Source organism: Mastigoproctus giganteus, chromosome 11, assembly GCF_048544385.1.
Source record: "Mastigoproctus giganteus isolate SK-2022 chromosome 11, ASM4854438v1, whole genome shotgun sequence".
Lineage (NCBI taxonomy): Eukaryota > Metazoa > Arthropoda > Arachnida > Uropygi > Thelyphonidae > Mastigoproctus > Mastigoproctus giganteus.
In genome coordinates, this window is record NC_143585.1 from 27,912,964 (window position 1) to 27,940,842 (window position 27,879).

Consider the following 27,879-nt stretch of genomic DNA (forward strand, 5'->3'; position numbering starts at 1 on the left):
ATCTATTTTGATCCTAAGTTCGAAAAATCGCTTCGGTACATTAATCGACTTAACCATCGTACCTCAGTGTGGTACAACAAATCACTGTGTTCAGCTTCAATTGTTTCAAGAAAATTTTTGAATGATTCAGACCAGTCTTACAAATAACATTTACTGTTGATATACAGTTGACATGACTGAATCTATGCCCACAAAATTTTCCACACAGACTACTGGTGAATTATACAATGAAATTGCATTGGTTCTCAAAATATTTATGAAGCCGACCCCCACGAATCCAATTTTAGTACTGACCATATTTTTAGCACCATCTGTTGTAATCGCTGATAGCAAATCCCAATTCAATTTGAGGCTGTCAATTGCTTTCTACACACTCAAAAATATATTTTCACCTGTCGCTGCATCTTTCAAGCTCTTTAATGCAACTAGCTCTTCAGTTACTTAAAAACTTTGATTTACACCTCGGATATAAATTGGCAATTGAGCTGTATGTACCTTCACTCTCATCAATTGCTATTGAAAAATGTGTGAATTCACGAACTTTTTCTACAAGTTGATTTTGAACATCGGCTACTACATCTTCAATTGTTCTCATTACAGTTGATGAAGATAAACTTACAGATGCAAAATTCTTTACTTTCTCAGGGAATACTTCTTCTGCAATTGCCAAACAAATTAATTTTACAAATTCTCCATCCTTAAAGGCCCTTCCTTCTTTGGCAATGATTTGGGTGGCTCGAAACCTAGCTCTAACTGCAGATGAATTTTGACGAGTAAAAGTTCTAATCTTCTGTTGTTGACTTTGACAAGTTTGGGTTAGTTCTTGGAGTTTTTCTGCCACAAATCTGCTTGAAATTTATCATTTGAAACATGTTTTGTGGTGTAGTAACTTTTCACATTATATTCCTTCAACACCGACAAGGCTTCATTACAAATAAGACAAGTGCAAGTATCAATTTGACCATAGTAATGTTATATAAAGGTAAACAAAACAATGTTTATGCTTAAACAATGATTTATATACCCAAAGAAATGAAAACAATCTTTGAAATCAAGAAAATTATAATAATAAATAAATTATTTATGTCATACAAATGCTAAAGAATGTTTATTCTTCATCATTATTGACTAAATGCACACTTGCTGATGGTTCGTCACTTGTTGATGGTACATCATTCACTGGTTCAGCACTCCTTGTTGGTTTGCTGGAAACACAAGGAATTGTCTTCTTCTTCAGAAATGCTTCAAGAGTCGTTTGTTTCCAAGACAGTCTTCTCTTTTATTTATAAATTTCATGATAGTATGCATAAGCATTTTTTAAATCTATAGCAACTTTTCCAGTGCACTTGAAATTTGAATCTAGTGACTCAAAAATCTGAATTGCTTTTTCTAAGTGATGAAAAGCTTTGTCAAGCCCCTTGAGGGTGATGGAATGAACAGGAGTTTCAGCTGTTAAATCTTCTTCTTCTTCACATTTTGCCATTTCAAGGAGGTCTTCATTTGTGAGCTCTCTATTCTGTGCTTCAAGCAGATCAGTGATGTTAGTTGTAGAAACCTCAAGCTGCAATTGGTTAGCAATATTAACGACTGCTTTTGTTTCATTTTGTATGATCTCTGCTGGTTCTTGAAACTTCAAAATCATCAATAAACTGAGGAGAGAGTTTATTCCAAACACCCTTCAAATTTTTCCCCCTTAATAAAGGAGATAAATTTGAAAGAAGACAAGGTGAAAATGATGAGCACCACCACTTTCTTGTTACCTACTAACAAGAATCATTAGAAAACAGGCCTTGTGCGTCGGGTTGCATTATATCATCCAAGTTTCTTGCGACGACCGACTAACTGGTTAAAATAAATTTTAAAATAAAAATGATATATATACATAAGATAAAACAGAAATAAAATAAGATAAAAGCGTTAAAATACAATAAGATAAAAGTGTTAAAATACATAGTAGCTTTCGAAGCGAAGTGCCTCTTCATCAGCTAGTCTGTGAATGGTGTACTTCAGTATATATTGATGGTTACAATAGCACAAGTCAGCTGGGCATGATCAGGAACAAGAATCATGTTTTCTTTGTAATGTCAACTTGATAACTGCTTTATGTTATGTAAGTCAGTGAAACACTCTCATCTGCCTGAATACACACACACACACACACACACACACACACACACACACACACACACACACACACACACACACACACACACACACACAGTAATACTGTATTGTATTACTATATGCATGGTTTGAAATGCAGTATTTATGAATGTTGCAATTACTGTTCATATTTTCGAATTTGTTGATACTTGAAAAAAAAAAAAAGAACTTATAAATCCAGGAACTCGTAAAGCGGGAACTGCCTGTATACTTAAATTTTCAAAAAAATATTCATTAGTTTTAAAGAAAAATAAAATTGTTTAAATTTAGCTGTAGCATAAACAAAATTTTGGAATTACATCAACACAACAAATTAAACCAATATTTACAAAAAATACTTTGAAATTAACACATTTCAATGAAAAAAAAATAATAAATTTCTATTAATTTTGCCTATGCATGTAACAAATAATATACACATGAAATAGTAACAGAAATTATTCATATTCTTTTTCTCCCCCCAAGGTTCTTGTAACATTCACAACATGACAATTCAATAAAGTTAGCTGATTTACTGTTCATGGGCACAAACTCACAAATATTTAATCCATATACAGAACTTATTTTATGTGATAATGTCTATATAGGCAAGTGGTGAACTTTGAGAAGCTTTTGGATTATGAAAAAGCAGTGTTTCTGCTTTTCACTACATGACAAACTTTACTTGACCACACACAATAGAATAGTTTAAACAATATCATGTAGCCTCACAGGTCCTTTCACCTTACACAAAGAGAACAACAATATAAACAAACAAACTAAGGCAGAGCAGAGCATTCATGATTAAAGACACTACTCAGAAGCTACAAAAAAAAAAAAAAAAAGAAAAAAGTAACAACTGCTAATTCCCAGTCAGTGAATCAACAGGATTAAACATTTTCCAGGGGATCTATTAAGCAATGCAATACTACTGCTTTATTGTTGACTTACATTATTAATGTAATATAATTGTTTTACAAAGGTAAATTCATATACAACATAGGATTTATTGTATTCCAATTTACAGACGCTCCCCAACTTACATAAGGGTTGCGTTCTGCGGAACTCTGAATAAGTCAAGTTTTACGTAAGTCGAAATTTCCCTAAATGCTTATGGGCACTTGCAACCATGCGTGCTGAATTTGATTGAAGCAAAAAAGAAATGTTTGACAAACGTGTAAATAGAATAATTTATTCATTTTTTTTAATCTCATGCATAGCAAAAATTACAAGTGTGCAATTACAAAAATTTCAAAATTATAAAATCACAAAAAAAGAGAGGGGACAGGCATAACATCAGAAATTTTTACATTTTGAGCATCGTTGCCAGAATCAACGTCTCCAGCTGATAAGTACGCTGCTGCAGAATCGGCACTGGCGACTTCACTGCATACTTTAACGTTGTAGAAACCAGTGCAATGCTTGAACCTATTAAACCATCCGTTGCTTGCCACGAACTTTACTTGGGGTTCGCAGTACTTATCCTTAATATCTTCATAAATATTTCTTGCTTTTGCTTGAATGGCCATTGGACTCGGGGACACTTACTTCTGAATCTGATTTTTCATCCATATTATTAACAGCTTTTCCATCATTGATATAGCACCTGAATGCTGTTTTCTGATCACTTTTGATCTTAAATTCATTGATCCTTTAACATGTTTTAACATGTTCTTTTATACGCGCACTGTCCCTTAAAACAGTATTCACCGTTGAAGCAGCACATTGTCCCTTAAAACAGTATTCACCATTGAAGCAGCAAGACTTAATTCCGTGCAATAGATGACAAACTTTGCCCTGCTTCATACTTCTTAATTAATCATCTTCATTTCTAAATCAATTTAGAAGGGTTTTTCCCAACACATCACAAAATATTTCTGCTGCTGCAGAATTGGCACTGGCAACTTCACTGCATACTTTAACGTTGTGGAAACCAGCGCGATGCTTGAACCTATTAAACCACCCGTTGCTTGCCACGAACTTGACTTGGGGTTCGCTGTACTTATCCTTAATATCTTCATAAATACTTCTTGCTTTTGCTTGAATAGCCATTGGACCATTAATTTCCTAGCACCGCCAGCAATTGCACTCTCCATTGGTCCCTTTCCCTTCACCATTGAAATAAGTAAATAGGAATGAAGAAAAGATGCTGAAAATTTATTTATGTTTTTTATATGATTGAAGATTTCAGTGAACGGGAATTCATTTCACCATAATACCGTAACGTAAAAAATTCAAGTTATATTCCCACATAATTCGAGTTATCGGTATTATCGCAAATGCAATAAGATGGAGTTTACTACCCGTTTAAAATAGATTGCGCTAACACAAAAGCCCAGTAAACCGGAAAGTGCAAATTGTTTTATGTTCGTGACCTCCAGAAATGTGTTTTAGAAAAATATCAAAAAGGCGTTTAAAATTGATTCTTATAACGGAACATATGATAACGATAAAATTGTAGTGCAATTCCATTATAAAAATTAGCTTTTAGAGAGATAAATAGCTTAGTTATATAGTGAAAATTTCAACTTCTGAGGTCTTAGAACTAATTACCAAAAAAAACAGTGTGTTATTGGGTTCACATTGCAATGTTTCACAATACCCCCATTTATTCCTATAGGATGCGAATTACATTTCCACGATTTTTTTAAGTTTACACCGGCTGGCAAAAACTTACATAAAGTCGAATTTACGGAAGTCGGGGGGTGCCTGTATATGGTTTGTCACATTATATCTGTACAGTAAATCCCCGCTATTCGCGGGGGTTCCGTTCCTGAGAAATGCCACGAATACCAAAAACGCGAATACTGAGTTATGGCTCCCATAGTAATAAAGGGGTTCCGTTCCAAAGTATGAAATATATAAGAAAAACTAGTCTAAAATTTTGTCTATGTATGTATTATAGGTACATTCATAATATGACTATGTACATAGACAGTATATAGTGAAATGCAAGCATATGGCATCGAAATGAAAATAAGAAACAGTTTAATATTAAATGTAATATTTATTAGAAATTTCAAACAAATCTTTCAAACCAGCGTCTTTGCTAGCTAAAAAACTTATCCCGCCAGTGCTATCACCAGTTTCGCTAAAGTGTTGATAAAGGAGTTTTGCCTTTTCACGAATAATGAGTGAACTTAACGGAATTTTATTTTGAGTTCGGTCTTCTATCCACAGATTTAAAGCTTTTCCATTTTTTCTAATTTAACATCACGAGTTACAGGAGCAAATTTTTGAAGCAATTAGCGCGTTTTCACGGACACTACGGCGGATTTTTTCTTCCAATTTCTTGATTGATCGTACCGTTGACTCATTGATTTTATAATGTTTTGCCACCGAGAAGACACTTTCACCATTAGAAATTTTGTCTAATAACTCAATTTTATTCGCCAATGTCATCACCTTCTTTGATAATTTCACATTCACATTTCCCTTGTTATTCGTAGCCATATTTTTGTACGGGTTAGAAAGAACTTGTCCAAATAAAGTCACTTTCTTCCGTTAACACACTCGAAAAATCTGTTTTACACCGCAAAATGGTAGATTTATCAATTTTGTAAGCATATCAATTTTAAAAGCATATAAATTAAAAACAAATGACGAAACCTTCCATGGCAAGCGCATAACACATACCGAACAAGGATTAACGAGAAACATCCACGCTCGTGATTTTGTCGCCCCTCTCCCCCCCCACCCACTGAGGCTGTTTTGACCGGGAAAGATAATTTTAGCCACGCCCATGTTTTTTTATGGCGGAAAATGTTCATGGCGCTTTAAAATTCACATTTTTTTAGGTTTCATTTTATGTTAAATCAGCGACCGTGAATACACGAAACCGCGAATACAGATACCGCGAATAGCGGGGGTTTACTGTACTCACAAACTGATGATGCATATTGTGGGATGAAAACCCTGCTATCTTTATCTGAAATTGACTAACCACAGTCCCAATTGAAGAGGCCTTTAAAACTTCCTTCAGTCTGACAGGATTTGAATCTATACCCTATCCAAAATAGCACCAAGTGGCGAAACCACTATGCTGTGATGGAAGACAGATATACGAGTTGTACAAGGTAATGTCTGTTGTTCTAATGGTTTCTAAAATATAATAGGTACACAATTTAAAATGTCCAGGAATTTATCATAATCACTTGTTTATGTTGTAATCTTCAAAACAATTCCAACTGCACCAAAGATATCTGCATCATTATTTAACCCAATGGCAAAATTCAGTTTGGAAAAATTAGACAAGATGCCTTGCTCAACTTTTTAGTGCCACTTTGGTTTCATCTGATTTGATTTGACAACAACTTGATTTCATAAAATTATTGTCTGTGACTACTATTCTTCACTGGACTGAACAAGTGGAGGGCAGAGGGTGCCAACACTGAACTTTAGGGTAATGGCCATAACTGACTGGCTCATTTTAGCAATAGATGAAGTTGTTGCAAGAGATATGCAAGGATGAGCATATCAAGATGCAGCATGATCGAATTTATATATTTTGTTTTGGACAGCCTATAAACTTCTTGGGAACTGAAATGCAAACTCAATGCTGACTGTTTGCCATATTTTGAAAAATCCATAATCAATTTCCTGGTCATCCCAGAAGACTATGGCTATAGCTTTATACACACCACTGCAATTTTAATATCCTAGGGGAGGTGACATGGTGCTACTCTATCAATTATCTCATAGTTTGCAGATCATACAGGTATGCATTTCATTCCTGGTCACCACGTTTAAGAAAATGTGATGATACACTTCAAACATTGCTAACATATTGGTGCAACCTCAACCCATTCAAATTTCATACAATTTTGTTAAATGATGAAAAGTCTATTTGGTGCACACTTTCCAAAACTTTAAATCATTAATGATCGTTTCATAGCACTGTCTACAGTGCAGCTTTCAAGAATCGCCCTGGCAGTAACTCACCTACTAAAAAGAATCGTGTTTTCTATCTGTTTTTAGCTTGTATCCATCACTACAGAAGATTATGATGTTTACTTCGCTTGCTCTCTCTCTCTCTCTCTCTCTCTGCTTAAATTTCTTCATCTTCAGGCACTGCTAATATTAACGGTCTTTTTGACTATGCACATTAGACAATCTGTTATGGATATCGACAGCAGCATGTCCTAGTCATACTCCGGCATGACCATAGATCAAAGGAGTTTAAAATAATCACTTTGACAGAATACAGTTATTACTTGCATTTAGTAATGTCTAGTCGGTTATGTGTCTTTCCATGGAAATACATACATAGCCAACTGGACATTACAAGAATTCAATAATGATTCTATTAGATGCCAACTAAACAATTAATCCTTTTGTAGTAAATCAAAACGAAAACAGAATACACTAAATCATTTAGAGAAAGTTAACAGAAAAAGGTATGAGAGGAATCAATCCCACTCTAAAATTTACAAACAAGCAGAAAAAAGAGAAAAAATGGTGGTGTCTGTCAGATGTCACACAGGATTGAACATAAGTAGATTTTCTAAGATTTTTAGGCTTAAAACATTTAAAATTTTTCAACATTAATTCTGTATTAAATCCATAAAAGTAAAGCACACAGAATGTCCTCAGGGTATTACATTTGGTTTGGTGGAGCCTGTCTGGATCCTCTTAAGATTAGGCCAGATTTTGTCTTTAAATCACAAAAGTGACTTTTATTTAAGAGCAACATGATTAAGTAAATAAAGCAAAAAGACAAAAAAACAGAGGATTTATAATTATGACACCATTATCTAGAACACGGAATTCCCAAAATCTGTAGTAGCAAGTCATTTCTAACAAGAACTTATCAAATCAAACTTTGGAAAATGCACATGTTCTGGTAATACAAGTTAGAAATAGCAGGAGGAATTGGTTATTCTTCAACATAATTATGTGCAAGAGTTTAGTTGCCATTGTAAAAAAAAGGAATGTGTCATCATCAGTTATGTCTGATTGCGGTGTATAAGGCCTTGAATTTGAGCAGGCTCAATGCTGATGGGATTCTTCCTATTACTCATATTACGAATCTGAGAGGGCATAAACTGAAATTGAGGAAAGACAGTTGTAGAATAAATATGCAGAAATTTGCCTTTAAGCCAGCAGGTAGTTGATTGCTGGAACAAACTTCCATCTTGTTGTGGAAGTTGAAAGTTGATGCTTTGTGCACTTTTGTTAATGCCTTCCAATGTTCTTTCTGATTTCAAAACAGTGTACTATAAACTACATACATTCAAAATTATTACATTTATTCCCCCTCCTTCCCTGTTGTATGCATTTTTTTTCATTTGCTATTAAAATCATGTTAAGAACAGATGAATAATATTAATCTATACTAGAGAAAATATTTTAAAAAAAATTTACAAATAACTTGTAAAGACACAGATTACTTGTATATAAAAATAATATAATAGGACACACATTTACATGGTATCAACCCTCACATCATAAAGCACTATGGCTATTTCTCTAAAAATATAAAATTATAATATCAGAAACATTTAATCCAAGGTTGGAAAATTTCTAATTATGCAGTATATATTATTTTATAGCTTACCATTCTGAAGATGTACTGTATTTGTTCAAACAATAATTATGTGGAAGAAAAATTGTACACTGGAAATTTACTGGTTTAAATGGACTGATAACTTTGAATCTGTACACTAGTTGTGTACTTCTTTTACATACAAATGAGATGAACTGAGAAGCCATGATTAATTCAGAAAGATCTGGATGTTGCTCTTGTAAGATGCTGAAAAATTATTTTTATAAATTATTATTAATAAAGGCAAATATAGTCTGTATTAAAGATTCTTAATTATCAAAAAATGTAATTTTAATTTTCAATGTGAATTACAATATATGAGAATTGCACAGTGCTACCATAAATATAGTGCTATAAAGTTTTAACAGTGAAATATCCAAATGAAATTAAGGCTGTCACAAGAGTTCCAAAGGTGAGAAAAAGCTGTTAGCAACTGGTTCATTAGCATTAGTAGAGGCACATGATGCAAGAAAGCAAGCTTATACAGCATCAGTCACAAAAAAAAAAAAAAAAACCCTTCCCATTTCACTTATCTGTTCATTCCAAATGTTTGTCTAGTTCTGCCTTGCATTTATTTAAGCTATCAACTTCCACAACAACAGATGGAACTTTGTTCCAGCAATCAACTACCCTCTGGCTAAAGGCAAACTTCTGCACATCTATTCTACAACTGTCTTTCCTCAGTTTGAATCTATGCCTCCCTCAGGTTTATAATCTGAGCAAGAGGAAGAATCCCATCAGCATTGAGCCTGCTCAATCCATTCAAGGCCTTATCCACCTCAATCAGATCATCTCACAGGTGCCTAGTCTTCAGAAGCTTCAATTTACAGAAATTAAGCGTTTCTACATAAGAGCACCCCTTTGTTCTCTTCACCACTCTTGTTGCCCTTCTCCGTACTTATTCTAGCAACTCTACATCCTTCCTAAAATGAGGATTCCAGACTTGTATGCAGTACTCAAGGTGTGGCCTGACCATTCCCTTATACAAGAGGATAACCACATCCTTATCCCTGATTGCGAGCCTCTCCATAAACAAAAGGTGATGGACATGGAAATATTGCCCAGAACCATGTAATGGGTAATTAAATCAGATCTTTCTGTAAGTAGACAGGGCAGATGTTAACTTGTGCCCTAAAAGGTATTCAACAAAAATTAAAGTAACAATGTTAGGATCAACACTGTCACTTTAATAGTATGCAAAAAAAAAAAAAAAAACCAACACAAAACAGATATTCAAAGTTTGCCTATGAACAAGGCCTTGTTCCTGTTTTGTTTGTTATTTGGTTTTTAGGAGCATCAGCAACTAAGGCCATATTGCTATGGGGATATGCAGTGGTCATTCCCTGACCTTTCTGCATCCTCCATATTTGGTGGTCACGGGCTCGAACCCCGGTCCAATCAAGAAGCGTGTGCTACGCACTGCTGCTCCTGCCCACCTCGCTACGGAGGCACCCTGCCTTGTTCCTTGCATTGCATGTATCATCTATGCAACGTTAACTGCAAATGGACAATACCACAGGATATGCCTTTGTAAAATGTAGGTAGAGTGGGGAAATTAATCAGAATTTTTGTGCTTTGATAGACAAAATTGTGTGCGTGAAGAAAAGAGTTATGTTCCTCAAAGGAATTAAACCAGGAGACTCATCAAGTACTCAGTAGTGCCCAGCCCAATCCTCATGCACCTGGTTACAAGGCAGGATCACCAAGATAGGGTGCTAGACTCAGAAAATAGTTATTCTTGTTGACTACTTCAGGGAAATGGCATATATTTTATGCAATAAGAATAGGATGAACAGAACAAAGGTATGGCTGCCAAGTACAAGTCATTGGTTTTCACATAAAAAAAAGGCAAGAAACAAAAAAAGGAGTGATGTTGTTATGGTATGGTTAAAGTAAGCTAATACAGCATTAGCAAAAAAAAATCCCATTTCATCTATCCATCAATTCCAATAGTTTGTCTAGTTCTTCCTTGAATTTATTCCTAGATGGTAGATGACTCTTATCAACCGGTGCAATACCACCACTTTGCTTATTGGAGGCTTGAAGTGGTGGAACCCACTTCAAGCCTTCTGTTTAGTCTCCAGAGCTAAGTTCCGGTCAACCCTTCCCCATCTCTTCCATCATGCAGTATGATTGATGACTTTTGAGGTTATGATGGATATCATGGCGAGATCCAATCTTCCTTACATTTTGAGAGTACAGCTCTAAAATGGTGTTTGCAGGCTGGCCGCTAGTTAGTACACCGAACCTATTGGTAACTCTTTAGGAGGCTTCCGGATCAGCTAGTGTATAATCTTGCTACCTCTACTCTGCCAGATAGTGACTGGAGGGAGTCCGAGTAGTGTGTATGCAGGGGGCATTGTCGAGGTCACGTTATGTCAAGGATCTGGGAATATTCTTACCATGTGTATGCCATATACAAAAATTTCATTACTTCATACACCCCCCCCACACACTTTTTCTTACCATTGAATACACCACGAATTGTCAAACTAATAGAGTAAGCTTATCTGCGAAAGGATCCAAACCTCCCAAACACTTCCTAGTTCATTTCACAAATATACGTGGTCTCAATTCTAATCTCAACGATGTCCATTTCCACTTGCAGTCTGCCAAACCCCATGTACTTTTTCTGACAGAATCTTAATTATTGGTTGATTCAACAACTGCTCATCTCAGTTGCCCAAATTATTCGCTGTATGATTCCTTTCACCTCGAAGGTGGTACTTGTGCATATGTCCGTTCCGATATTCCCTGTCAGAGACTTTGTAATTTGGAATCTCCTCTTTTCGATCTTCTCTGGCTTAAAATCTCTCTATCTCATTCTTTAAATTCATCTCTTGTCTCTATCGTTCTCCCAACTCCACTAATCACCTGGAGCTCTTTGACTTCCTCTCTTTGCAATTTGACTTTCTCCAGTCCAACTTTCCTAACAGTGAGGTAATTTTCCTTGGTGATTTAATGTTCACAACTCTAGCTGGCTTCCATTTTCTAGTCACACCGACCCAGCTGGTCGGGATGCTGAGGCATTTGCAATTACTAATGACCTTGCACAGATTGTTCATTTACCCACAAGAATATCGGAAAATCCTAACCATACAGCCAACACGACTGATCTTTTTCTCACAAACAACCCTTCTAAGTACACGGTCGAAGTGAGTGGTCCTTTAGGCACCCCAGATTACAACTTGATGATTGTCTCTTCTCCAATGGAGCCTTTATCTCATGGCTATTTCCAACCTCGTGTTGTTTGGCATTATAAGAATGTAAAATGGGATGACCTGCAAGATTTCTTTTCCTTGGTCGGATTACTGTTTCTAAACTTCTGATGTCAACATTTGCTCAGATCGTGTCAGTGAAATTATTCTTGTAGGAATGGAATCCTTTATTCCACACTCCACTTTAAAATCTTGTCCTTTATCTAAACCTTGGTTTTCCAATAAATGTGCCAAGGCTGTTCAAGAGAAAAATGTTCCATTGGCTTGTTTCCAATTCTTCAGTTTTATTTTCTGCCTACACCAAAGCTCTCAACAATTGAAAAGCAGTTATTAATCAGTCCAAACTAGATTTTGAACAGGCTAGGAGTAGAAAACTTGCTTCTTACCCTAATGGTAGCCGAGCATTCTGGTCTCTTGCCAAAGCTGTTGGCCACAACTTTTGCCCATGGATAGCTGGCTTGCTACCCATTTTTCTTCCAACTCATGTATTAATGATCTTGGTAAAACACCTCCCACCATTCCCAACACGCTCTATTTCAATGCCTCTTGCGGTCTTCCGTCAAAAGGATTTTGACGAATCTTGATGCTAAGAAAGCTCCAGGTCCTGATGGCATTTCTCCATTTGTTCTCAAAATCTGCACTCCTGAACTTACTCCTATTCTTTGCTGCCTTTTTTCACTTTCTTATTTCAAAGGTGTTTTTCCTTCTGCTTGGAAATTTGCTCATATCCAGCCAGTTCCTAAAAAGGGTGACAAATCCTTCCCATCCAATTACTTCTACTCTTTCTAAAGTAATGGAGAAATCAATTAACCGCCAACTCTTCAATTACCTAGAAACCTTCCAACTGATCAATGATTGCCAGTGTGGATTCCGTCAGTGTCGATCCACTGGTGATATTCTGGCCTATTTTTTGCATTGCATTCCACTTTCCATTTTGAGAAACTCTGCCCTGCTCAATCAGCTTAAACTTCTTGAATATCCGCTACCAATTCCTTAAATGCCGATTTCCTGGTAATTCTCCAGTGGGACAAAGACAACTTAGTTTATTTCAATCCTTCTAAAATTCAGTCTTGTCTTATATCTCGCAAAAAGGATTCTTCTGCTCCTTTGCTTATCTTTGGTGACTCTGATTTCTAGGCAAGTTGATATATCTCTTTTGGGGATTACCCTGATTTCTAATCTCTCTTGGCAAAAGCACATTACAAATATTGCTTCCTCTCCATCTAGAAAACTTGGTTTTCTCTTTCGCTCTCAGCGTTATTTTCCTTCCAAACAGCTGTTCACTCTGTACAAATCGTAAATCCGTCCTACCATGGAATATTGTTCTCACATCTGGGATGGTGCCCTCAAAACCTATCTCAGGCTTCTAGATTTAATTCAGAAGTGGGCAGTTAGGTTAATTAATGACTCATCTCTAACTGAGTCTCTCCACTCGCTGTCTCATAAACATACTGTTTCTGCTGCATGCCTTTTCTACAGATACGTCCATGGGCACTGTTCTTCTGAATTGGCTTCTATAATTCCCGCTCTCTCTCTTTCAAAACAGTCCGAACACATACTGCCACCAGACAACATCCATCTTTCAAAACAGTCCGAACACATACCGCCACCAGCCAACATCCATTTATTGTCCAACTTCAAACTCATAGAACATTTTCAACTTCCTCGTTTATTCATTCAACTGCAGTTTTCTGGAACAACCTTCCTTCGTACGTATTTCCTGAAAATTATAGTCTTCAGAAGTTAAAGTCAAACGTCAACAAATATCTTCTCTCGTCTTCTCAACTACCAACCCAAGCACGGTACTAAGTACTACAGGTTCTAATACCTCTCGTGTTTGGGGTTTTCATATAAAAAAAAAAAAAAAAATTCAAACTGCACTTCCACAACAATGGATGAAAGCTTGTTTCTGACATCAACCACTCATTGGCTGAAGGAAAACTTCCACACATCTATCAGGCAACTATACTTTCTCAAATTAAATTTATGCTTCCTCGTGTAATCTCAGCAAGAAGAAGAATGCCATTCGTATTGGGCTTACTCAATGGCTTAAAAACCTCATTCGGATCACCTCGCAGGTGCTTAGTCTCCAGATGTTGTAATTTGCAGAACAAGCATTTCTTGGTAAGAGCATCTCCTTTGTTCTCCTTACCAATCTCGTTGCCCTTTTCTGTACCCATTTCAGCAGCTCTATATCCTTCCTAAAATGAGGCCTCCAGATGCAGTACTTAAGATGTGGCCTGACCATTGCCTTATACAATGGTATAATCACCTCCATATTCTTGCTAGCAAAATTCCTGTACACTAATACTTCAGTTAATGAAGTAGATGTGTTCCAGAACTTTAAGTCATTATAAGAAACTTCATTATTAGAGATAGAAATGCCACAGCAGGAATATGGTTATATTACTACACTTAAAAAAAAAAAAAAAAAAAAAAAGAGGTACACATTGTTCAAAATAAATTTATTTGAAATGAAAATCATATATCATATCATATTAAGAAATATAGTATAAAAGAAAACTTTCCAAAAGTCAAGTAAAACAGTAAATTCAAAATCTATTATTAAAAAATAGCACTGAACCACACTATTTCTCACTCGAAGGCCTCTTCAAAAATGCGTCTTGGGTCAGCTGTCTTGCTTTTTTCTCACGATCAAATAGCCTCTCGCTATAACAATTTAAAGCATTTAAAACAGATCTCTTCACCATGCAGAATTGGGATCATTTTCTGATATGACATCTAAGACATGAGCCACTTCTTTTAAACAATTAGACAAGATATCGATTGTTAATATCCTCTCTGGGGAACCTCTTCATCATTTTCTGAACTGTTTAATTGTTGCTCCATTAACTCTTGGAATTCATTGTTCGTTAGTGTCTTACAAGAGCTTATTCAATAAATCCTGAACGTCATCTACATTTATGTCTTCAAAGCCTATATCCTGTGCCCTTCGAACAACATCTGTGGTAACTGCAGGAATTTCACATTCTGCTGCTCCATCACATTCTTTAATGATATTGGGCCATACATTTGCCAAACACCATTAAGACACTGATCTCTCACTTTATCCCAGGCCTCTTTGATACAGCTGATTGCTTTCATAATGTTGTAATTTTTCCAGAAGTCCTTGATTGACTGTTGTTCAACAACAAGCAACTGACTAATAGTGCATCTCAGATAGTAGGCTTTAAAGGCTGCCACAATGACTTGGTCCATTGGTTGCAGCAGCAAAATTGTGTTTGGCAGGAGAAACATCATTTCAACAGGAACATGTTTGAAGTGAGCCAAGGTTTGAGGAGAGCCTGAAACATTATCCAGTAGCAAAAGTGCCTTGGGTTCTAAATTATTTCCTCATTTCAAGAAGGATGTAGAGCTGCTGGAACGAGTACAGAGAAGGGCAACAAGATTAGTGAATGGAACAAAGGGGTGCTCTTACGAAGAAAGGCTTAAGTTTTGCAAATTACAGTGTCTGGAGACTAGGCACCAGCGAGGTGATCTGATAGAGGTGTATAAAGCATTGAATGGTTTGAGCATGCTCAATGCTGATGGGATTCTTCCTCTCGCTCAGAATAATCACCTGAGAGGGCATAAATTCAAATTGAGGAAAGACAGATGTAGGATAGACGTGCGGAAATTTGCCTTTAGCCAGCGAGTGGTTGGTTGGTGGAACAGACTTCCATCCCTTGTCGTGGAAGTTGATAGCCTAAATAAGTTTAAGGCTCAGCTGGACAGGTATTTTGAACGAACAGAGGGGTGAAGTGGAAGCGGTTTTTTTTTTTTTTTTTTTGGCTGATGCTGCATAAGCTTGCTTTCTTGCATCAAATTCCTCTACTAATGCTAATCTGCAATAACATTAGACAGTAGGACAAACCAATTAGTAAACAAAGTCCACTGTTATCCAGGCTTTTCTATTCAATTACTATATTAATGTCAAATTAGGTTTGAATAATCCCTTCATAGCTTGAGACCTTTCAGAATGGTAAATAAGCATTAATAAAACCAAAGCTTATTTACCATTTGCAGCCAAAGACCAATCAACAGAGTTAATTGGTCTTTGGCTGCTTTAAAACCCAGGAGCTCTTGACTCATCTTGGGAAATGAAAGTTTTGGAAGGCAAGCATTTCCAGAATAGCCCACTTTCATCTACATCAAATACCAAATTTGGCAAGTATCTTCCTTGCGCCACTATGGCTTGCAGTTGTGCAGGAAATTCTCTGCTGCCTATACACTGGCACTTGCAGCTTCACCCGTCAATCTAACACTGAATTCTTACATGTTTTTTGAATTTTTCAAAACTATTCAAGAGAAGCCCCAAAAATCTCAGTAGTTTCTTCAGCCTTCTGGGCTTTAAAATGGTTAAATAAGTATAATACTTTGTGTTGAATTATCATAGTCTAAATTAATTAATTTAGATGCAGTAAGGTCCTACAATTTTGCACAGAATCCTTAACTTTATCAGCTTAATTTAAAATTGTTTTTAAAGTTGATTGTGCCAACCCCAATGATTGTGCTACATGGATTTTCTTTCCTGCAACATCTATCCATCTTATAATCTGAATTTTAGTTTCTAACCTATTGCTTTACGTTTTCTTGACACCACGGTATTTTATTACTTTATAAAAAATAGCTAGATCGTATGTATAGCTTAGCTTAATTTTCAGCACTAACCTCATAGTAATCTGCTTAGCTGGTGGAGAGTTTTACCACATACATAGTGGTTATAGGATTCTAATAAAATAGGATTCTGGGTTTAAAACTAAGTTATGGGCTATAAAAAATTTTTAAGAAAGGAAAGTGCACCTTCCATTCTATGGTTGCCTAATTAAATTAAATTAAATGAAGGAAAAAGAGAAGCTAATAGTCGCGCACGAGCGACTTTCGAGATTCCTCGTCTTCAGTTAGCTATAGTGGGGGGGGGGAGAGTGTGCTTGTGTTATATACGGGTTGGGTTCCCGAAATGCATTTCAGTGCACGTGGAAACTTAATACCTGCTAAATTCCAACCCGTTAGAATCCTATAACCACTATGTATGTGGTAAAACTCTCCACCAGCTAAGCGGATTACTATGAGGTGAGTGCTGAAAATTAAGCTAAGCTATACATATGATCTAGTTATTACATCACAGCACATAAGGACTCCTTAAAAAATCAAGAGTTTATAAAAAATATTAAAATAACTATGTATAATAACTAAGTAATATATGTGCCCAGAGTGCACAGGGTATCAATGACCATTAACTACTGCTCCACTTAAGCATGGTAATGAATTTATGTATGTCAAAAATCCCCACTTGTGCATGCGCTGCAGCGTGTTATTTGGCAACTACATTATAAAGGAGCATCATTTACAGAGGACCCATGAGCTGTACTGGTAGCCCATCTGCACTGCTAAGAGACCTTCATATCAGACCGCACAATTCAATTACTCTGAATGTAGTACCACACAGTTGATACATTACTCTAATCGACGAGGCACCTGCGAGGTGATCTGATTGAGGTGTATAAGGGCTTGAATGGTTTCAGCAAGCTCAATGCTGATGGGATACTTCCGCTTGCTCAGATTAAGAACCTGAGGGGGCATAGATTCAAATTGAAGAAAGACAGTTGTAGAATAGATGTGCAGAGGTTTGCCTTTAGCTAGCAGGTAGTTGATTGCTGGAACAGACTTCCATCTGTTGTTGTGGAAGTTGATAGTTTACATAAATTTAAGGCCTGAACTAGACAAACATTTGGAGTGACCAGATGGGTGAAATGGGGAGGGTTTCTTTTTTTTTTTTTTTGGTTGATACTGTATAAGCTTGCTTTCTTGCATCCTATGCCTCAACTAATGCTAATACTGCTTACCCATATGCAGTACCTTGAATCTGTCAATGTTAAACTTCATCTGCCATTTCTCAGCCCATTATTGACTCAATTTTTCTAGATCTTGTTCCAGTAGCTCATCTGATTACTGCCGCTAACCAAGTTGCCAACCTTTGTATCATCTGAAAGCCTGATATACCTTCATCAATATCATTGATAAATACAGCCACTCCCCGACTTACGTAAGGGTTGCGTTCCGCGGAACTCTACGTAAGTCGGAATTTCCCTAAATGCTTATGCAGTACTCGCAACTATGCGCATTGAATTTGATTGAAGAAAAAAAAATAAATGTTCAATGAATATGTAAATAGTTATTTATTCAATGTTTTATAGCTCATGCGCAGGAAAAATCGCAAAAGTGTACAAAATTAAAAAAATTTCTGGGGGACTCCACTAATAACATCAGTCCAAAAAGAGCAGCGTCCATTGATTACTACTCTCTGTCGTATCCCACTCAACCATCCCTTTATCCATAGCAGCAATTTGGCCTTAATACCACTTTGCTCTAGTTTATACAGCTGTCTTTTATGTGAAACAGTACCAAAAGCTTTCCTGAAATCCAAGTATATGATATCAAAATTATTTTTTGTATCCAGTTCCTACGTGATCACATCATAATATACAATCAAATTGGTCAGACAAGATCTCCCCTTAACAAACTCACTTTGTGTGTGAACTATAATTGCAGTCTTGTCTAGATGATCCTGCATTACTTCTTTAAACAGTGACTTCATTATTTTCTCTAGAACACAAATTAAACTAACAGGTCTGTAATTATTTTTGTCACTCTTTGTGAATTGGGGATACATTCACAATTCTTCAGTCTGTGGGGACCTCCCTTGCACCCAAGGATGCTCTCATAATTATGATTAAGGGTTTTCTTACTTCTTTTGCTGCCTCCCTTAATATAATTGGCCTTTCTTATGCTTAACTTCAAAAAATTTCTCTTCCACTTTCTTCTCAGTTATTACAAAATCATTTAGCTCCCTTAGAGTTTGATAAACTTCTGGCTCCACTTCCTTAGATAATTCCTCATATGTGAATGTACATGCAAAATATTCTTCCGTTTGACAGCTACCTGAGCAGGATCATCAATGATCGAACCACTTATGTCAACTGGACCAATCTGATTCATCCCCTTCCTTCCAGAGTTTACATAATTAAAGAAATCTGCTGTTTTTCTTTGCATCCTTTGCCAAAAACTTTTCATAATCTGCCTTCACTTGCCTAACCTCCTTTGACTTGATTACAGACTAGCTTATATCTACCATGGGCTTCTGTGTTTTTTTTTTTTTTTTTTGTTAGTTGTTGGCGCATTGGCTTCTGTGGCCATAATGCACCTCCCAAAGTTTTTGCATTTTTCTCTGATCCAAGCCCGAGGCGGGAATCGAACCCACGACCTTTCGGTTGATAGGCAGGCACTTTACCCACCTGGCTAGCCCAGTCGGCAGCTTCTGTGTTGCCTAATAATTTATTAGCATTAGTAGAGGCATACGATGCAAGAAAGCGAGCTTATGCAGCATCAGCCAAAAAAAAAAAAAAAACTCCCATTTCACCCCTCCATTTGTTTCAAATGCCTATCCAGCCCAGCCTTAAATTTATTTAGGCTATTAGCTTCCACAACAAAAGATGGAAACCTGTTCCACTAATCAACTACCCACTGGCTAAAGGCAAATTTCTCCACATCTATTCTACAACTATCTTTAACATTAGCATTAGTAGAGGCATATGATGCAAGAAAGCAAACTTATGCAGCATCAGCCAAAAAAAAAAAAAAAAAAAAAAAAAAACCCTTCCACTTCACCCCTCTGTTCGTTCGAAATACCTGTCCAGCTGAGCCTTAAATTTATTTAGGCTATCAACTTCCACAACAAGGGATGGAAGTCTGTTCCACCAACCAACTACCTGCTGGCTAAAGGCAAATTTCCGCACATCTATCCTACATCTGTCTTTCCTCAATTTGAATTTATGCCCTCTCAGGTGATTATTCTGAGCAAGAGGCAGTATCCCATCAGCATTGAGCATGCTCAAACCATTCAAGGCTTTGTACACCTCTATCAATCAGATCACCTCGCCGGTGTCTAGTCTCAAGACACTGTAATTTGCAAAACATAAGCCTTTCTTCGTAAGAGCAACCCTTTGTTCCGTTCACTAACCTTGTTGCCCTTCTCTGTACTCGTTCCAGCAGCTCTACATCCTTCTTGAAATGAGGCCTCGAGACCAAGGTGCGACCTGATCATTGCCTTATAAAAGGAATAATCACCTCCCTATCCCTGCTAGAAAAATTCCTGTATATCATTAATAAGATAAGACACCATGAGCTACTCTTGCAGCCCATCTGCACTGCTCAGAGAACTTCATATCTGCCTGCACAATTACCCCAGGTCCTTTTCATTCTCTACCACTGTCAGTGTAGTACCACAGAGTTGATACGTTGCTCTGGGATTGCTGTTTCCCATATGTAGTACTTTACATTTGTCAATGTTAAACTTCATTTCCTCAATAGTTATTCAATAGCATTTTTCTTCTGTGCCACAAGTCTGATTAGTTTATCAGACATCCACTTAGACCTAAACCTTGAACCATCTAAGAACTAAGTAGTTCTTAGTTGGTATGAAAAGCCTAGTAGCTTCAATGATTAATTCTTTGAATGCTTGTTGTTTGTTTGTTATTTGGTTTTTAGGAGCATTAGCAACTAAGGCCATATTGCTCCGGGAATATGCGGTGGTTATTCCCTTGACCTTTCCGCATCCTCCACATTTGGTGGTGACAGGCTCGAACCCCGGTCTAATCAAGAAGCGTGTGCTACGCACTACTGCTCCTTCCCACCTGGCTACGGAGGCGCCTCTTCGAATGCTTCCCATTTAGAATTTCCTGTTGGTAACAGCATCAGTTGATTCCATTGTATAGAATTTAATAACTGTCTGAGACCACTGTAGTCACCTTTATGAAAGCAAAAACCCTTCCCTTTACTACTGATGGTAGTTACATCTCTAAGTAAATCTCACATCCATACACTGTGATTACTGCCACCTAGTGGTTCCTTTACCTGCAGATTCTTAATGCATGAATAATCGCTGCTGATAATCAAGAGTATTACTTCCTCTGGTTGCCTTTTGAACATGTGGTGCATTAGGCCTCAGTTTCCAATGAGTCATTAAACTCCAAACCAAGCAACTCTCAAACATGCTGCTGTAGAAAACAGTCATAAAATAAATCCACAAAAGTCTTGCTAGTGTGCAAGTAACCAATCCACAATTCTAGTCAATACCTGGAAAGTTAAAATCTCCTATAATAAGACATTCTGATTTAATGGCCCACTTTATTTCTCTATATAGTTGTTCACTGTACTCATCAGGCCTATAACACACTCCTACTCTCATTTTTGCTTTCCAGTGCTTATGTTACACCAAACTGGCCTCTCATTTCAATTGGGGGCATTGCCGTAGATTTTATTTTTCTTAACTAACAGCATAACTCCCCTCCCTTCCTATCCTGCCTGTACATATTGTACTCCCCATATTCAAATTCTGCATTCCTCATATCAGTCACACCACATCTCTGATATCTCAACAATGCCCTCATTCAATGTCTTGATCAGCACTTCAAATTCATCCATTCATTTACTATGCTCCTAGCATTGGTGTACATGCACCTGTTGTTATTCACCCTAACACAGCCCATGTTTTTACTTTCGCTGTACTCCTGTACACCGTTGCAATTGGCTGTGACAACGGGGGGGAAGCAGTGCAATAATCACTTTCACCTTTGCCTGCGGCTATTGTTGTTCTATTAGTCTGTCTATCCCGTCTAATCTAGCAGTTTCCGACTCACCTAACACTGCCTTGATGCCAACAGCAAATATTCTTGCACCCTTTCTATTTAAATGTATCCCATCCCTGTAATGCAGATCTCTGCTGTTAACAAGCACAGATCACGCTGAGAAAAATTCTACCCCAGGAACCTTGTACAATCTCTCCAGGGCTGAATTTATTGACATGGGTCTCATCACATACTCCCTCCTATCGCGTGTAGGCAGAAGTGCAGACACTTTCGAATTTAAAATATATGTTAAAATGAATGTATAGATATCTGTAAAACAAGTGCATGTCAAACCCATATGAAATACTTAACGAATGAGACAACATATTCAAACCATAATCTAAGTGTATGGCATCAGAAAAAATAAAATAAAATAAAAATCACTAAACGGAATTTCTAACTTACGTAGTTCTAAAACTTGGACACTACTTCAACCGTTTACTATCTTCTCCAGTTTCGTAAGCAACGAATTAAAGCTGAAAATAAACATATTCTTACTTATAATACAAAGACAGTTTTATCGCAGACATTTCTATCTTCCTCTTTATGCACATAAATCATATGAACATTAACTAGCGAAAACACAAAAACGTGCAAAGCTGTCACACACACATGTGCTCCTTGATGTGAGTGTTTATTCAAGTTTAGTCTGCTCCAGTGTCGTATTTAGACAGCAAACACATGCAAGATGTTACTTGTTTTATGAATATATTGAATCTGTTACTTTTTAAAGAATGGTCTAGGAAAGTTTTTAATCTTCTCAATTATTTTAAATCTTCATCGACTTTCAGTGCGATTAATAAGTAAACAGATTCCGCCTAGTGTGTCATATAGGAAAGCTTGTAAGCGCTATTAAAACGAAGTAGCTAGATTTGTTGGATTGTGCGGCATTGCGTGCCAATCAATACTTGGTTTCAAGGTACCTCAAGTTAGTTTTTAAAATCTGCAAAGAAAACGAAACATTATGCAAAGGTGTAGGACATCAAGTGTACCAACTGATATACCTGATCATTTCTATACTATTAATGAAAGACCAGTAGATGATATTTCCTTGCAGTTCTTCTATAAGCCGCATACTATTTCTCTGTTAACGATTTTAATCGCAGTTTTACTGTATTCGGCCTTCACGAGGTAATTTTGTGAAAGTTTTATAAGATAAGGTTAGAACACTAGGTATTGCTTCGGATTCATATATTAATAAAATAATGAAGGAATTTGTAATGAATTTAAGTGGTAGTGCTTATTTATTATTTATGTTATGTGATCAAAGCTAATCAAAAATTATATATTTTTAAATCGGATTATTGATCGAGTACTGCAACATAGCTCTGTAAGAGCTGAACCCCAAATGCATTTTTTTTTCGTGCCTTTAAACCAAACTTCTGTGCAATTAGATGAAACAGTTCGCATCTTGGTTACGAGAAACTGCACGCAGTTTTCCCAAGTAACATTTAATGTGTACACTTCATACAAACGACCATAACACTGTTTCTCAATAGTAATGTGCATGATATTTTAGTGGCATCTTAATTGAAAAATGATAGGCTTTAATAGGCTCAGCTAGCTGTATGGAAACATCAAAGTATGTATATTAAATATGAAGTGTAATAAATGCAGTGTATACACACTAGACAGTAGGAAGAAGTGACAGCAATAATGTTTTTATTATATATGACTTCCCCCCCCAATGCCAGTCTATAAAAAAATTGGTAATGATAGAATCAAATTATTTTTTACATAGTTTAATCCTGTCATAAACTGAGATGTTAGCTAATATGTTTTTTGAGGTTAAATGGCTCATCATCCACAGAAACCATGGTGCCTGGGTTAGTTAATATAACATAAGCTTTGATAACAATATCAAAATATTCCTTCACCTTAATTGCCATCTCATCATATAGCCTGTTCTCCATATCTGTAGTAACCAGGAAATTTCATATGCACAACAGATTTTGTTGATATTTACAAGAGACCAGTCTGAGGCATATAAGGCCTGTTAGTTTTCAGAATTTTTTTTTTTTTAGTGCAACATAAGCCTCAGGCTTCCTTGCACCATATGGCTATATAATAATAATAATAATTATGGCTAAGGGTTTGTTTAGTTCCTTTGCTGCTTCCTTTAATATAACTTTAATAACAAACATAAGGAAGGCACCTGGGATGTATAGATCCTATCCACCCCAGGTGCCTTCCTTATGTTTAACTTCAACAATTTCTCCTCCCCTTTGCTCTCAGTTATTACAAAATCACTTAGCTTCCTGTTAGAGTTTGATAAACTTCTGGCATTCCCCTCCTTGAATATCTCCTCGTGTGTGAATGTAGATGCAAAATACTCATTCAGTTTATCACCTACCTGATCATGATCATCACCCACATATGTTAAGTCAACCAATCTGTTTTATCCCTTTCCTTCTGAAGTTTACATAAGTAAAGAATTCTCTGCTGTTTTTCTTTGCATCCTTTGCCAAAGATTTATTGTAATCTGAGCTCAGAGGAGGGAGTACAGTAGGATTTTCCCTATAAGTTATTCTTGATTTTGCATCTTGCACAGCATGCAGACTGTCACTTGAACACATACTTCTATATGCATAATATATACTGAGCAATATGGCCTTAGATGCCAATGTGTTATATAAATAATAACAATATAGCTCCTTACCCCATATAGATTATTTTATAATATATGATTTTTTTATTGAAATTGACGGTCCCAGCCAGCTTTCCTGCCACCTATATAAAATACTGTATAAAATTGTAATACATATTGCCACCTAGTGGGTTAAAATCCCTGTCATGTGGAGCCGTACCAGGGATCTGTATACTGATAATAAAAGATTTCAAGAGAGTTGAAGAGTTGAAAAAGAAGTGAAAGCAGTAATGTTTTTATTATATATGATTCCTATCCTTATGTTGGTCTCGAAAAAATTGTGGCATAGTTTGTTCTGTCGTAAACTGATGTTAGCTAATATATGTTTTTTGTATTTTAAATGGCTCAGTGACCACAGAATAAATAAATAAATTTTCTGTTTATACTCATGGACGACCGCACAGTCAGAGGAATTCACAAGATAGAGAGAGATTACAAGAAACAGCACTATATTTAGCAGTCAGGGCTTGAACCCCAGTCACTCAAGGCACGAGTACTAATGCACCCTCATGCCTGACCACTTGTCTACGGTGGCTGTCTAGAAAGAAGATTGAAAGATGGAAGACCGTAGTCCTTCCACTTTTGAATAACATTATGATACCTCAATACAAAAAAAATAAAAATAATAAATAACAGGTCTGGACAGCCTCACATACTCATATTCTGTTATTTTTCTAAAGTTGTCTGGCCAGATGCTGTATTTAGTTTTTTTTTTTTTTTTTTTTTATGAAAACCCCAAACATGAAAAGTACAGTATTAAAACCTGTAGTACCGTATGTAGGTTGATGGTTGAGATGATTAAAGAACATACTTGTTGACATTAAACTTGAATTTCTGTAGATTGTATTTTTCAGGAAATACGTGTGGAGGGAGGATGTTCCAGAAAACAGAAGTTGAAGGAATAAATGAGGAAGAAGAAAAGTTGGTTTTGTGAGTTTGAAGTTGGACAGTAAAGGGATGCTGGCTGGTTGTGGCATGTGTTTGGAAGAGAGAGAGGAAGAGGAATTATAGACACCAATTCAGAAGAACAGTGCCCATGGTAGTATCTATAGAAAAGGCATGCAGCAGAAATGGAAAGTCAGAGAGTGGAGATACTTTTTAAGAGATTATTCATAAATTAACCTAACTGCCCTCTTTCTTTTGAATGCAGGCTAGAAGTCTGAGAGAGGTTATCGAGGCACTGCCCCAGATGTAGGAACAATATTCCATGGCAGGCCAGGATTTGGGAGTTGTACAAAGTGAGTAACTGTTTAGAGGAAAAAATGCCAAAAGCAAAACAGAAAATACAATTTTTTAGATGCAGAGGAAGCAATATTTGTGATGTGCTTATGCCAAGAGAAATTAGAAGTCGGGTAATTTCTAATAGAGATGTTATCTTGTCCAAAAACCCGAGTGTCATCAAAAATAAACATAGGACCAGAAGAATCCTTTTTAGTATTAGTATTAGCAATAGCCACATGGTGTAAGGAAGCCTATGGTTTATGCTGCACCAGTAAAGAAGAGAACAAAAAAAACCACCAAAATAAGAAGAAGAGAACAAAAAAACACCAAAAGAAGAAAATTAAAAAAATAATAAAAGAAAAGGAAATATACAATCTATGTGTTTCCCTCCTCTCATAATTAACTATCCAGCTGCCTTTGAATTTCCCCAAACTGTCAGCCTCTACCACCCATATAGGTAACTTATTCCAGTGATTTATAACTCGCTGGCGACAATAAAACTTTCTGCAATCCAGTCTAAACATCTCCCCCATGTAACTTGATCTAGAATCATTTATAATTAAAAATTTCGTTCTCATTCATTTTACTTATGCCTCTCAGAGCCTTAAATACCTAAGTTAAATCGCCTCCAAGGTGCCTAGTTTTTACCAAGCTGTGCAACTCACATATTCGAAGTCTTTCCTGATATGGATGCCCTTTTGCTGATCTCATCAGGCGAGTACCCATCTTTGGACCCTTTCAAGAAGCTCAATGTCATTCCTTAGGTGCACTCCCCCATGCCTCTCCCTTCATCAATGTCGTTTATGAAACTCAAAAACAACGGGTCCTAATACTGATCCTTGGGGAATCCCACTTGCATCAACCCAATTTGAGAAATAACTATTTATCACAACCATCTGCCTCCTGCTATCCATCTAAGGATTTTCCCTGTGATTCCAACCTGTTTCAGCTTATAAAGTAACTTCTCATGTGGGACTGAGTTAAATTCTTTGCTGTAATCCAAGTAAACCGCTCCTGTTGTTTTTGATTTTCATAAATGACATTGATGAAGGGATAAAAAGTATTTTGTCTAAATTTACAGATGATGTAAAGGTTGTCAGAGTAGTTAATGATCAGAGTGACCTAGTTAGACTTCAGGGATGATCAGAAAGGTGGCATCTATGCTTTAATCCAGCTAAGTACAAAGTATTTTTGGAGTATTTTTAATGGTATATATGCATTCAAGGCTTCTATGATTAATGATTTAAAAGTATACCATAATTCAATTGTATTCGCTCTCTGTGCGATATCTATTCAGTTAATAGAGGCCATGTAGCACCTTAAGGCATTGTAATTTCCTTTTCTGAAATTATAACCCATTCCTTTGTCTTTAACTACTGCTACCTCCCTCTTCATTGTACACCATAGAACTCCGTGATCACTTCCTGCTACTGGTTCCTGTACTGGCAGCCCTATTATGTCATTTAGTTCATGGGTAATGATGAGATCTAGAATATTCTTTTCCCTAGTACTTTCCCTGACATGTTGGTATAAATAAAAATTATCTAGTTGATTTAAAAATTTTGTCCCCCATGTGGAGTTTCCCTCCCATTTGCTCCAGTCAATCAGAGGCAAATTAAAATCACCAATAATAAGACATTCGCACTTACTTGCCCTTCCATTTGCATGTAGAAGCTCTCATCATAATTTTCACAATCAACTCGCCTGCAGATTACTCCCACTCTCATTATACCTTTGCTTCCAACTATCTCACACGACATAGATTCTATACTAGCATGCGAAACAGCTGAATCTGGGAAAACTTTCATCTCAGTCTGCTTTTGATATGAATCACGACTCCACCACCCTTTCTATCTGCCCTATTCTTCCTAAATACATTATACATATCCTACTGAAACTCATCATCCCCTATCTCCGGGTGGCACCATGCTTCCGTAAGCACTATTATGTCAGCATTACTTGTCCTAACAAGCAGTTCGAATTCACTCATTTTATTGACAACACTTCTGACATTACTGTATAAACAATTAAGACTTCATGTTCTTGTATAGTTAACTACCCTGACACACCCCTTAAAGTTATTTAAGCTTGCTTCCCTGGTATTAGCTGCCTGCTCATTTGAAGCGTTTTTGCCCTCAGAACATCTTTCTAATATTTTCTGTTGTGGTAACAAACAAGAACTCTTTAGGTATGTGCAAGTGTTACTTTGACCAATATTATCAGATATTACCCTTGTCCCCCAAACTAGCAGTTTCCCTGAACCTTTAAGGTATCCTCAATAATACTGGCAAAAGCCCTTGCACCACCTTTGTTTAAATGTATCCTGTGTCTACGAAACAGATTCCTTCTACCTACAAGTGCGGGTCAAGCTGATAAAAATTTCCCCCCAAAAGCCTTGCAGAGTCTTGAGTTAATCAACGA

At 36.6% G+C, this 27,879-nt stretch overlaps 2 protein-coding genes across 2 annotated transcripts in view; one reads left to right on the forward strand and one right to left on the reverse strand.

Annotated features, from left to right (window-relative positions):
- mTerf3 (mitochondrial transcription termination factor 3) overlaps positions 1–22,106 on the reverse strand; it is a 114,317-nt gene extending 92,211 nt beyond the window's left edge. Inside the window, exons 1-2 of the mRNA XM_090385541.1 lie at positions 21,996–22,106; positions 8,699–8,893 (exon numbers count right to left, since the gene is read on the reverse strand). Coding sequence (XP_090241667.1) covers positions 8,699–8,853 — 155 coding nt within the window. The 5' untranslated portion in view covers positions 8,854–8,893; positions 21,996–22,106. The remainder of the gene's footprint in view (positions 1–8,698; positions 8,894–21,995) is intronic.
- Positions 22,107–22,457: 351 nt separating this feature from the next.
- Positions 22,458–27,879, forward strand: part of Pss (phosphatidylserine synthase 1 homolog l(3)77CDf) — a 115,097-nt gene continuing 109,675 nt past the window's right edge. The window contains exon 1 of the mRNA XM_090384645.1: positions 22,458–22,721. Coding sequence (XP_090240771.1) covers positions 22,555–22,721 — 167 coding nt within the window. The 5' untranslated portion in view covers positions 22,458–22,554. The remainder of the gene's footprint in view (positions 22,722–27,879) is intronic.